General features: G+C 42.2%; 1 protein-coding gene across 4 annotated transcripts in view; it reads left to right on the forward strand.

Moving 5' to 3' along the window:
* pcnt (pericentrin) overlaps nt 1-13,287 on the forward strand; it is a 310,379-nt gene that overhangs the window by 278,981 nt on the left and 18,111 nt on the right. For all 4 annotated transcript variants that reach the window (XM_072578710.1, XM_072578712.1, XM_072578709.1 and 1 more), the window contains one exon: nt 3,989-4,263. In XM_072578710.1, coding sequence (XP_072434811.1) covers nt 3,989-4,263 — 275 coding nt within the window. The remainder of the gene's footprint in view (nt 1-3,988; nt 4,264-13,287) is intronic.

The following is a 13,287-nucleotide window of genomic DNA, read 5'->3' on the forward strand; positions in this document are numbered from 1 at the left end:
CCTCACTAATAAAATCTAAAGCACTGTATGCCTTCTGAACAACCCTATCAACCTGGGTGGCAATTTTCAGGGAACTATGTAAATGGACACCGAAATCTCTCTGCTCATCTACACTACCAAGAATCTTACCATTAGCCCAGTACTCTTTATTCTTGTTGCTCCTTCCAAAGTGAATCACCTCACGCTTTTTTGCATTAAACTCCATTTGCCACCTCTCAGCCCAGCTCTGGAGCTTATCTATGTCCTTCTGTAACCTGCAACATCCTTCGGTACTATCCACAACTCTACCGACCTTAGTGTCATCTGCAAATTTACTAACCCATCCTTCTAAACTCTCATCCAGGCCATTTATAAAAATGGCAAACAGCAGTGGCCCCATAAACAGATCCTTGCGTAACACCACTAGTAACTGAACTCCATGGTGACCATTTCCCATCAACCACCACCCTCTGTCGTCTTTCAGCTAGCCAATTTCTGATCAAAATCACTAAATCACCCTCAATCCCACGCCTCCGTATTTTGTGCAATAGCTTACCGTGGGAAACCTTATCAAATGCCTTACTAAAATCCATATACACCACATCAACCGCTTTACCCTCATCCACCTGTCTGGTTACCTTCTCAAAGAACTCAGTAAGGTTTGTGAGGCACAACCTACCCTTCACAAAACCGTGTTGACTATCCCTAATCAACTTATTCCTTTCTGGATCATTATAAATCCTATCTCTTAAACCTTTTCCAACACTTTACCCACAACCGAAGTAAGGCTATAATTACCAGGATTGTCCGTACTCCCCTTCTTGAACAAGGGGACAACATTTGCTATTGTCCAGTCTTCGGGCAATATTCTTGTAGACAATGACGACTGAAAGATCAAAGCCAAAGGCTTTTCACTCTCCTCCTTGGCTTCCCAGCGAATCTGAGGATATACCCCATCAGGCCCATGGGACGTATCTATTTTCACACTTTCCAGAATTGCTAACACCACCACCTTGTGAACCTCAATCCCATCTATTCTAGTAACCTGTATCGCAGTATATTCTCCTCGACAACATTGTCTTTTTCCAGTGTAAATACTGATGAAAAATATTCATTTAGCACTTCCCCTATCTCCTCAGACTCCACATACAACTTCCCATTACTATCCTTGATTTGCCCTAATCTTATTCTAGTCATTCTTTTATTTCTGATATACCTATAGAGAGGAAAAAGGGTTTTCCTTGATCCCATCTCCCAATGACTTCTCATGTCCCCTCCTGGCTCTTCTTAGCTCTCTCTTTAGGTCTTTCCTGGCTAACTTGTAACTCACAAGCACCCTAACTGCACCTTCATGTCTCATCCTAAAATAAGCCACCTCCTTCTTCTTGACCAGAGCTTCAACTTCTTTAGTAAACCAAGGTTCCCTTGCTCGACAACTTCCTCCCTGCTTGACAGGTACATACTTATCAAGGACACGCAGTGGCTGTTCCTTGAATAAGCTGCACATTTCAATTGTGCCCAGCCCCTGCCTATGCAGTCCTTCCCCATCCTATGCATCTTAAATCTTGTCTAATAGCATCATAATTGCCTTTCCCCCAGCCATAACTCTTGCCCTGTGATATATGCCTATCAGTTTCTACCGCTAAAATAAACATAACTGAATTGTCGTCACTATCTCCAAAGTGATCCCCTCCAAGTCTCATATCTGGCCGGGTTCATTACCCAGTTCCAAATCCAATGTGGCCTCTCCCCTTATTGGCCTGTCTACATACTGTGTCAGGAGACCGTCCTGCACACATTGGAAAAAAATTGACTCATCTAAAGTACTTGTACTATAGTATTCCCAGTCAGTATTTGAAAAGTTAAAGTCCCCCATAACAACTACCCTTTCACACTCACTCCTATCAAGAATTATCTTTGCTGCTTTTTCCTCTACATCTCTGGAACTCTTCAGAGGCCTTTAGAAAACTCCCAACAGAGTGGCCTCCCCTTTCTTGTTTCTAACCTCAACTCATACTACCTCAGTAAATGAGTACTCAAACATCCTTTCTGTCACCATAATACAGTCCTTGATTAACAATGCCACACTTCCCCCTCTTTTACCATTTTCTCTGTTCTTACTGAAACATCTAAATCCCAGAACCCACAACAACCATTCCTGTCCCTGATCTATCCATGTCTCCGAAATGGCCACAACCTCGAAATCCCAGGTACCAACCCATGCTGCAAGTTCACCCACCTTATTCCAGATGCTCCTGGCATTGAAGTAGACACACTTCAAACCAACTTCTTGCTTGCCAGTGCCATCTTGCGACCTTGCAGCCTCATTTCTGACCTCCTGTATACTAGAACTACAATTTCGGTTCCCATCCCCCTGCTAAATTAGTTTAAACCCTCCCGAAGAGCATTAACAAATTTCCCCCACCCCCAGGATATTGATACCCCTCTCGTTCAGGTGAAGACCATACTGTTTGCAGAGGTCCCATCTACCGAGAAAGAGCCCAATTATCCAGGAATCCAAAATCCTCCCTCCTGCACCATCCCTGTAGTCACGTGTTCAACTTCTCTCTCCCTATTCCTTGCTTCACTAGCACGTGGCACAGGCAACAAACCAGAGATAACAACTCTGTTTGTTCTAGCACTACGCTCCCACCCTAGCTCCCTGAATTTCTGCCTTAAATCCCCATTCCTTTTCCTACCTATGTTGTTAGTATCTATGTGGACCATGACTTGGGGCTGCTCCCTCTCCCCCTCGAGGATCCCAAAAACATGATCAGAGACATCATGACTGCAGAGCTTAGATCTGATCCATTGGTTATAGAATTACTTAGCTGTATCACTTGCTGCTTATGCTGTTTTAACTAACAAGTTTTCCTGTTGTGTAGCTTCTCCAGGTTGACACCTGACTTTAGGTAAGCCTGGTACTGCTCCTGGCATGCCCTCCTGTATTTAACTAAGGTTTATGCCCTCAGCTTGATCGTTGTGATGAAGTAGGGGATATACCAGGGCAACAGGTTATGGCTTGTTGTTAAATACAGTGCTGTTTTGATGGCCCACAGTGCCTCATGGATAATTTTGTGTAGATCTTTCATATTCAGGGTGAGGTAAACCATTGATGTTTTCCGAGCTTGAGTTGATGCTGGGTGGTCTATCAATTCACATTTCTTAGAAAGATGTGAACCCACATCACAGCAACATATCCCTAGGCTCTGGGTTGCTTGTCCAGTGCCATTAATACTGCCAATATTTTCCCAATAAGCCCACACTGACCTTCTGAAGAACGACCCATCCAGACACATTCCCCTACCCTATTACTGTCACCAATGCACCTAACCAACACATCCCTGGACACTGTGGGCAATTTAGCATGGCCAGTTCACCTAAACTGCACATCTTTGCATTGTGGGAGGAAGCCAGAGCAGCCAGAGAAAAGAAATTGGTTAGTTTCCTTTGAGTAAAGGAGATTGAGGGGAGAGTTGGAGATGTTTGACTCGTTGGGTAAAGTGAATGTAGAAAAGCTGTTCTCATTAGTTGATGATACAGTATTTAGGGAGGCATAGATTTAAGGCTTTGGACAAAAGATGAAGGGATGATATTCTTAATTTACCAAGTAGTGTTAACCTAGAACTTGTCTGCAACAGAGATGCTAGATGTGAAGGCAGTGAATAATGTTAAAAGTGTATAGGATAAGTACTGAAGGGAAACAGATTTACAGAATGACGAGGAGAGAGTAGGGATATAGGGTCTTGATTGGTAAAGGGTCAAGAGTTATGGGTGAAGGCAGGAGAAATGCGATTGAGAAACAGATCAACCATGATTGAATGGCAGAGCAGACCCTATCAGATGAATAGCTGAATTCTTCTCCAATATTTTATGATCTAATGGAATCAGATTGATTGGACTTGACTTCACAAAGCCATCTGTGACATAATGGGCCAAACTCTAAATATCATGGTTGCAGCTGCTCTTGCTCACTTTTCACACTTTTACTTCTATAACTCTTAAACAGCATGAGTTAGAACTGCAGCACCAGCAGGATCATCAACGAATAAGAGAACTGCAAAAGATGCTCACCGACTTGGAGGAACAAGAACGTAAACTTTTGTCCCGCAAGAGGCAGCAAGCAGAACATGAAAATATCCTGGCAAAATGCAACCAGAATGGCACCACTCATGGTATGGAAGGCAATGCAGTAAATTTCCAGCAGCTCCCAGAAAATGCACGCCAACAATTCCTACAATTGACTGTTCAGCTTAAACACTTACTACATGGATCCAATCATAGGTACGTGTTTACAGGTAGAGGAGAGTGTCTCTGTGAGAAGCTACCATGCTGGAAACTATTTGGGTGGATTATAAAACCACCATAAGCTTTGCCTTTTATATAAGTTTGTCACTGTGTTTCTCATGAAGCTGGTTATTTCCTTCCATTCTGGTTTATGAATTTGCCCTTGGTTTGGATTCAAGTTGCTAATCTTGAATGTAAGTGCATGAATGAAGAAAAATCGCTTAGCGAAAGCATTCGGTGAACAGCAGTGAGCAGCTAGCTCTGTGTAAGACTATGCTATATGCCAGCTAATCTGTGCACTCTTAAGCACATCAACAGTGATTGTTATATGTGTATGCTATACCTAGCTGCTCACTACTGAAAAACATTGAATCTCTGCACCAAATAAGTGCAAATAATTAGTGTGCACTTTTCATATAACACAAGTTAGAGTGTACAATCAGTCATCTGTGATCATGGTGCCAGTTCAGCTGTTTTCAGTGGCAACCTATTCTGTTAGATTTTAAATGTTGAAATGTGAAATGTTGAGCTAAATTTGCCAAGTTTTTCCCAGAAAATCATGACTGCTAATCTGCTGTGTATGAAATAAATCAGACGTTCCTACCTGTGTTTTTCCTATTCCTGCAATTTAGTTTGATTCGAATATTTAATCTCAAAAGAAGCAATGATGCCTTTAACAATCACCCTGAGTTGCATTGTTCTATGCTCCAACATTTTACTCCTTAAAATAATCTTTACCTCCCTGTTCTCTCTCTCAGTGATTAACCCCTAGTCAGCGTATATCTTTGCCAGCCAGCAAACACCAAAATACGCTAGTCCCACTTACTTGCACTTCGTCCAAAGCCTACAATGCTCTGGATTTTAAGTATTTATCCAAATGCTTCTTAAATGTGCAAGTGTATTTGCCTCCACTATCTTCTCAGGCAGCAAATGCCACCTCTCTGAGGGTGAAAATATGTTTAGTCAGATGTCCTCTAAACCATTTTCTCCTCACCTTAAAACTTGACCTCCTGTCACTGGTAAGATTTTTGAATCCAGTATTATGGATGAAATTGCAAAGTACTTGGAGCTGCATGGTAAAATATGGCTGAGTTGGCATGGCTCATCACGGCGTGGTCATGTCTGCCAAATCTGTTCAAATCCTTTGTCTGACTCCTCGAAGGAGAGCTAGTCAACATTATATGTTCAAATTTCTAGAAGGCCTTTGACAAAATGCACACAGATGGCTAAACAAGATACAAGCCCATGCTGTTAGGGACAAAGTAGTGACATGGATCGAAGATTGGCCTACTGACAAAAGGCAGAGAGCAAGAGTAAAGGGCCCTGTTCAGGAAGGTTGTCAGTAACTAGTGGAGTTTCACAGTGGTCCATGTTGGTACGCAACTATTTATTGTATATTATATGTTAACTGTCTGACCAAAGGAACAGAGAGTATTGTTGCTAACTTTGCAGTAAAGGTAGGCGGAGGGGTAGGTAGTGTTGAGGAAGTGGGGAGGCTGCAGAAGGATTTGAATAGGCTCGTAGGTGAGCAAGGAAGTGGCAGGTGGAATATAGTGTGGGAAAGTGTGAGGTAGGATGAGTAGCGACGTAGACTATTTCTGAATGGAAGACTTTGGAAATCTAAAGCATGAAGGGACCTGGGCATCCTAGTGCAGAATTGTCTTAAGGTTCATGTGCAGGTTCATTTGACAGCTTGGAAGGCAAATGCAATGTTTGCATTCATTTCAGAAGTGCAAGAATACAAGAGCAGAGTTGTACTGCTAAGGCTGTATAAAGCTCTGGTCAGACTGAATTTGGAATGTTGTGAGCGGTTCTGGGCCTTGTATCTAAAGGATGTGCTGTTGTTGGAAGGAGAATTGAGGACTTTGGGTCTGTACTCATTGGGGGTGGGGGGGGGGAACGGGGGCAGGGTGGTATATCAGTGAAACTTACAGGATACTAAGAGGCTTGGATAACATGGTTGTGGAGATGTTTCCAATAGTAGGAGAGACTAGGACCCCAGGACAGCTCAGAGTGAAAGGATGACCCTTTAGAATTGAGATGATGAATTTCTTCAGCCAGAGGACAGTGAATCTGTGGAACTCATTGCTGCAGAAGACTGTGGAGGTCAAGTAATGAGCGTATTTAAGAAAAAGATAAGTTCTTGATGAGTAAGGGGATCAAAGGTTACACAGAGAAGGTTGGAGAATGGAGTTGAGAAAACTATCAGCCATGATTAAATGGTGGAGTAGACTTGATTTGCTGAATGGCCTAATTGTGCTCCTTGTATTTTATTGTCTAAATGTATGCCCTCTGGTCTTTGACATGTCCATGAGAAAGAGATGCTTATGGTCTGCTCTGACTCTGCCTCTCATAATTTAGTAAACCTCAATTTGATCACCCCTCAACCGCCTCTGCTCCAAGGAAACTAAACCCAGTCTATCCAATCTCTCCTCATAACTGAGACCTTTCATTCTAGTTAAATCCTGGTGAATCTTTTCTACATCCTTTTCAGTGGATCATGTCCTTCCAATAGTTTGATGACCAGAACTGCAGATGGTATTCCATCTGTTTTATAAAGTTGCAACAAGACTTCCCTGCTCCTATATTGAACGCCCTGGATATGAATTAAAGTGTCCTAAATGCCCTTTTCATCACCCTGTCTATCTGTGCCAACACATTCGGGGATCTATAGGCTTGTACACCAAGGTTCTTTACCTCCTCAGTACTCACTAGGGACCATTCGTTGTAAATATCCTTCCCTTAGTAGAACTTACATAAATAAGCCTCACGCTTTTTAGGATTAAATTGCATCTTTTTTTTGCTCTGCCCAATTTACCAGAGAACTAACCCATTTTTCAAGACAACTAAAACTGGACCTTGGATGAGTTAAAAAGTATGGTGCTAGTAAAGCACCGCTGGTCAAGCAGCGTCCGAGCAGCAGGAGAGTCAACATTATGAGCACAAGCTCTCAATTATTGATGAATCCGATTAGAGTTTGGGACAGACAAACATATATAGAGTTATGGAACCCATTGTCACGTGGTATAGATGAGTGTATGCAATAATGTAGATGTATGTAAGGAAAACCTAATTAAACACATCAAGAAGAAAGGAACAAGGTGATGGGATGAGATGAAGAAAGAATGCAAGGAAACTCACGTAGAGGAATGAACCTGTTGGACCAGATGATCTCTATATACTTTTCAAAGACATGCCAAGAAAGAAACCTAGTAAAAGGCCAACTATAAATCCGTTATTGTGCAGCAAGTGAGCACACCGAGGAACAATTAGGATCAGATTTACGTAATGGCACTGCACCTGTTACAATCTCTGCAGAAGCTATCTACTGAGCGTCATAGAGCTGTACAGCCCTGAAAACAGACCCTTCGATCCAACTCATTCATTCCAACCAGATACCCTAAATTAATCTAGTCCCATTTGACCCCTATCCCTCTAAACTCTCCCTATTCATATACTTATCCAGGTGACTTTTAAATTTTGTAATTGTACCAGCCTCCACCACTTCCCCTGGCAGTTCACTCTATATGCACACCACCCTCTGTGTGAAAACATTGCCCCTTGGCTCCCTTTGAAATCTTTCCTCTCTCACCGTAAATCTATGCCCTCTAGATCTGGAATCCGCTGCCCTGGGGAAAAAACTCATGATTTTATAAACCTCTATAAGGTCTTCTCTCAGCCTCCAACTCTCCAGGGACAACAGCCCCTCCCTATAAGCTCAAACCCTCCAACCCTGCCAACATCCTTGTAAATATTTTCTGAACCCTTTCAAGTTTCACAACGTCTTCCTATAGCAGGGCGACCAGAATTTCATACAATATTCCAAAAGTGGCCTAGCCAATGTTCCGTACAGCCGCAACGTGACCTCCCAACTCTTTTACTCAATGCACTGAATAATAAAGGCAAGCATACCAAACACTTCCTTCAGTATCCTATCTGTCTGTGACTCCACCTTTAAGGAACTATGAACCTGCACTCCAAGGCCTCTTTGTTCAGCAACGCTCCCCAGGACTTTACCATTTAGTGTAAAATTCCTTATAGAGATAAATTTGAACTGTCAGTTTTCTTTTTATTTAGAGTTGCTGGCTCAGCCAATAATTGTTCCTTACTTAGCTTTTGAGAAGGTAATAGTGAGCCATCAGTTTGAATCAGAATAGTTTTTGGGATGTAGAGACACCCACAATGCTATTAGGAGAGACTTCCAGGGTTTTGACCTAATGATAGTGAAGGAATGGCACTGTAGTTCCAAATCAGCATGGTGTGTGATTTGGATTGGAACTTGCAAGCGATGGTATTCCCCTGCATTTGCTGCCCTTGCCCTTCTTGGTTTGGATTCTTCCTCCAAGGTAGAATCAGTACTCTTTCAACATAAACAGGAATTGTTGGAAAAACTCAGCAGGTCTGTAGAGAGAAAGCAGAGTTAACATTTCTGATCCAGTGACCTTTCTTCAATGCTCCTGCATGTTGAACAGCATCAGGAGGTGAAATATTTGACATTTTGGGTGTAACCCTTCCTCAGGACTGGGGGTGGATGTACAGGGAGCTGCAGATAAAGAGGGTGGCGGGGAAAGTGTGGTAAAGTGGGGATAGGTGAAGACAGGTAGAGGGTACGACCTGGTTGGTCAATCGGAAGAATGAATCTGGTCAGTGGCAGGGAAGGGGAGGGGCTAGGAAGGGAGTCAGGGAATAGGAAGGGAGGTTATTTGAAATTGGAGAACTCCGTGTTGAGTCCTCAGGGCTGTAGGCTGCCTAGGTTAAAGATGAGCAATGGAGGAGGCCAAGGATGGTCATGTCAGAAAGGGAGTGGGAAGGGGAATTAAAATGGGCGGTGACTGGGAGGTCTGGTTGGAACCTGTGGGCCCGGCTGCAATGCTCAGCGAACCGTTCCCTAAGTTTACGTTTGATCTCTCCAATGTAGAGATGACCACATCGGGAGCACCTGATGCAGTAAACTAGGTTGGAGGAGAGGCAGGTGAACCTCTGTCTCACCTGGAAAGACTGTTTGGGGCCCGGGATGGAGGTGAGGGAATGGTGTACTGGCAGGTTTTGCATGTTTTCCAGTTGCAGGGGAAGATACCTGGGGGTTTGGTGGGGGGCATGGTGCAAGCCTGGTGAAGGGAACGGTCCTTGCAGAAGACAGATGGGAGGGGCGGGGAAGAAGTTCTTGGTGGTGGGGCCCAGTTGGAATGAAGAAACAACACCTCATCTTCAACCTAGGCACCCTACAGCCCAGAGGACACAACACTGAGTTCTCCAATTTCAAATAACCTCCCTTCCCATCCCCAACTACCTTCCCAGCCCTTCCGCCTCCCTGCTCACTGACACCCAGTTTGAGCTTCCTCAGGGACACTTAGCTCCTGACCTCATTACAGCCTTGGTTCAAACATGGACAAAAGAGCTGAATTTCAGAGATGCGAGGAACTACTCTAGATATTAAGTTTAAATGAATTTAGCACCAAGGTACTCTATCAAAACTAGAGTCAATGGAATTGGGGAATAATTCTCTATTCGTTGGAGTCTTACCTGGCGCAGAGGAAATCATTGTGGCTGTTGGAGATCAGTTATCTCAGCACTAGGACATCTCTACAGGAGTTCCTCAGCCTAACCATCTTCAGCTGCTTCATTAATGACCTTCCTTCTTTTATAAGGCCAGAAGTAAAGATGTTTGTTGATGACTCCACAATGTTCAGCCCATTCGTAATACCTCAGATATTGAAGCATTCCATTCCTTTTTGAGGCAAGAACTGTACAGTATACAGGTTTGGTCAACAAGTGGCAAGTAGCATTTCCGCCACCTAATCCCAGGCATCGACCATCTTCAGCAAGAATCTAACCATTGCCCTTTACTTTCAAAGATATCGCTATTGCTGAAACCCCCACTATCAACATTGACCAGAAATTGAACTGAGCTAGTCATATAAATATGGGGGTACAACCGGTCAGAGGCTAGAAATATTGGAGTAACTAATTCACCTGACTCCCCAAAGCCTGTCCACCATCTCCGAGACACAAGCCAGGAACGTGATGGAATATTCTCCATTTGCCTGGATGAATGCAGCTCTGACAATAGTCCAGAAGCTTGGCACCATCAGTACAAAACAGTCTGTTTCATTGGCACCACATCCATAAACATTCAGTCGCTCTACCACTGACGCTCAGCAGCAGTGTGTACAATCTACAAGATGCAATGCAGAAATTCACCGAAGCTTCTCATTCAGCACCTTCCAAACCCATGACCACTAACATCATAGAGTCACTAATAGCACAGAAAAAGACTCTTTGGCTTGTCATATTCCCGCTATTCAAAAACAACTGCCTAACTTTTCTGACACCATTTTCCAGCATTTGACCCATAGTCTTGTATGCCTTGACATTGTAAGTGTTCATCTAAATGCTACTTAAGTGTAATCAGGGTTTCTGCCTCGACCACCCTTACAGGCAGAGGGTTCCAGATTCTCACCACCTTCTGGGTGAAGAAGGTTTTCTTCACGTCTCCTCTTAACTATCTGCCCCTTCCGTTAAAACTACACTCCGGTCATTGAACCCTTCATCAAGGGTAAAGGTTTCTTCCTGTCTACCTATCTATGCCCTTAATTTCATTCATGTCCCTTCTCAAAATTCTCTTAGGAAAACAACCCCAGACTGTCAAATCTCTCTTCATAACTGTTACCAGGCAACATCCCAGTAAATCTCCTCTGCACCCTCACCAGTGCTCCTATAACGTGAATTCAACAGTGCTATCAAGCAATACCTGCTCTGCAATAACGTGCTCACTCACACCCAGTTTGAACTTCCTCAAGGCCACTTAGCTCCTGACCTCAGTACAGCCTTGGTTCAAACATGGGCAAAAGAGCTGAATTTCAGAGATGAATGGCTACTTTTAACATCAAGACCTCATTTAAATGAATTTGGTATCAAGGTATTCAATCAAAACTAGAGTGCGAGAATTGGGGAATAATTCTCTACTCGTTGGAGTCATACCTGGCACATACCTCCTACAATGTGGATTCCAGTATTGCACACAATACTCTAGCTGTGGCCTAACTAGCAATTTATGCAGTTTCAGCATAACCTCTCTGCTTTTAAACTCTATAATCTTGACCAATAAAGTATCCTACATGCCTTTTTAACCAATTTGTCCTCATACCTGAAGGGACTGTCTAGTGTACATGCACACCAAAATCTCTCTGATCCTGTGCACATTTCAGGGTCTTATTGTTCATCATGTATTCCTTTGCCTTGTTTGTCTTGCTATTTATCCTGATTGGATCACATTTGCCAATAGTCAACCCATCTGACCAACCCGTCTTTATTCTCCTCTAATCTGAGGCTGTCTTTCTCACTGTTTATCATCCCACCAATTTTTGCCTTATCTGTGATCTTACTGATTAACCTTCTAGACAGGAAACTTAGTTTGTTTGTTAAATATAGAGGGCAAATCACATTGTTCTATCAAGATAGTGATGCAGGATATTTACATAAAGGGAGAATGATAGCTGTCTCTAAGTCCACAATGAGAACACTCAAAGTTTCTAAAGAGCCAGAATGATGTTAATTTGATATTGATATCAAGTTAATGAGAGTTGTGCAGGAATCTGTGTAATGTTCTGTCCTGCTATCCAACGGTGTACAATTTTGTGCTGCTTTTTTTACAGTTTGATGCTATTTATAACTTTTCTCACCACAGGGTGGTGAATCTTCCCCATGGAAATCTGTGTATTTTGAAAAGCTCCTAAAAAGTCTGCCATTTCATCTTCAATGACATTTCCCCTAAATAATTTGCCAGTTCACTTTAGCCAGCTCCATTTTCATTCCCTCATAATTGCCCTTATTTAACTTTAAAATGCTAGTATTGGACATTTCCCTCAAACTAAACGTAAAATTCAAACATATCATGATCTTGTCTATCTAGTGTTGTGTGACCGAGACAAATCAGCCTTTCTACCTCTGTATTTGCCTCTGTATTAAAATTAAAACTTTCGAAACCCAACAAGATTGACCCTGGTGGTTCCTACCCAAATGTTTGAATAACCAATCCCAGATTCTGTGAATATTCAATTCCAGACACCAATTTGTATATTAAACAAAAGACTTGGCAATTTATGAATAATGTAGTAACTTCTGTAAAGCAAAATTAAACAATAAAGTCGTCTATACTATAGTCTGTACTATAAACCTAAAACCCTTTGTTTCCAGCCCCATTCACACAAAAAACAGATAAACACAGTGAAAGGATAAATAAAAGAAAATAACAAAACTCTCCAGATTACTTAAATGGTTTCACAATTCATTGTTCCACAGGTACAGATGATGGTTTCTTGGCTGATTTTTTTTTTCCCTGAAGATGTCAATCATGGTCACCTTTTCAGATGATCTCAGATAAAAACAATAATGCTTATAAGATTGTTTCCTATTTTTGGAAATTCCAAGAGCTGCTCATGGGAGGTTAGATTTTTTTTAGATTTAGATTTTAGATTAGGTTAGATTTTATTGTCTCACATACCCGAGTAAAGTGAAAAGTGTACATCTTGCAGGGAGTTTACAAATATTCATACAGTAGTATCAACAGCCAGATTCCTTTTGACAGAAATACAGTTCAAAATCCAATTTAAAATTTGACCACTCTCTAGCAGACTCCTTCCACAAGGTCCCATATGTGCCATCTGCTTGAGCATAAAGTCTTTTCCACACTGGAACCAATTCTCAGGTACCAACCTTGTTATTAGACAACTTCTGTTGCCTGTTTAAACATAATCCTCTGCTCTGGTAACAAACCATCTGCAGAATCTTTTGGTTAGGAACCAACCAATTAACTTCCAGGCCTGGCCTCACAAATAAATAAAAGCTTGTTTGGTCTGTTTTCCTTTTAACATGAGCGGTTAACCACAATCCAAATGTCATCTTTAATTCTCCATTCCCAATTCACAGCTTCAAACCAAAATTGATAAAAGAATCATGTAAAAGTCATGAAAAATCTGCGAGGTCCCTAACACAGGGTTTAGAAGGATATGGACCAAGTGT

The sequence above is a fragment of the Chiloscyllium punctatum genome, chromosome 10 (assembly GCF_047496795.1).
Source record: "Chiloscyllium punctatum isolate Juve2018m chromosome 10, sChiPun1.3, whole genome shotgun sequence".
Taxonomy (NCBI): Eukaryota; Metazoa; Chordata; class Chondrichthyes; order Orectolobiformes; family Hemiscylliidae; genus Chiloscyllium; species Chiloscyllium punctatum.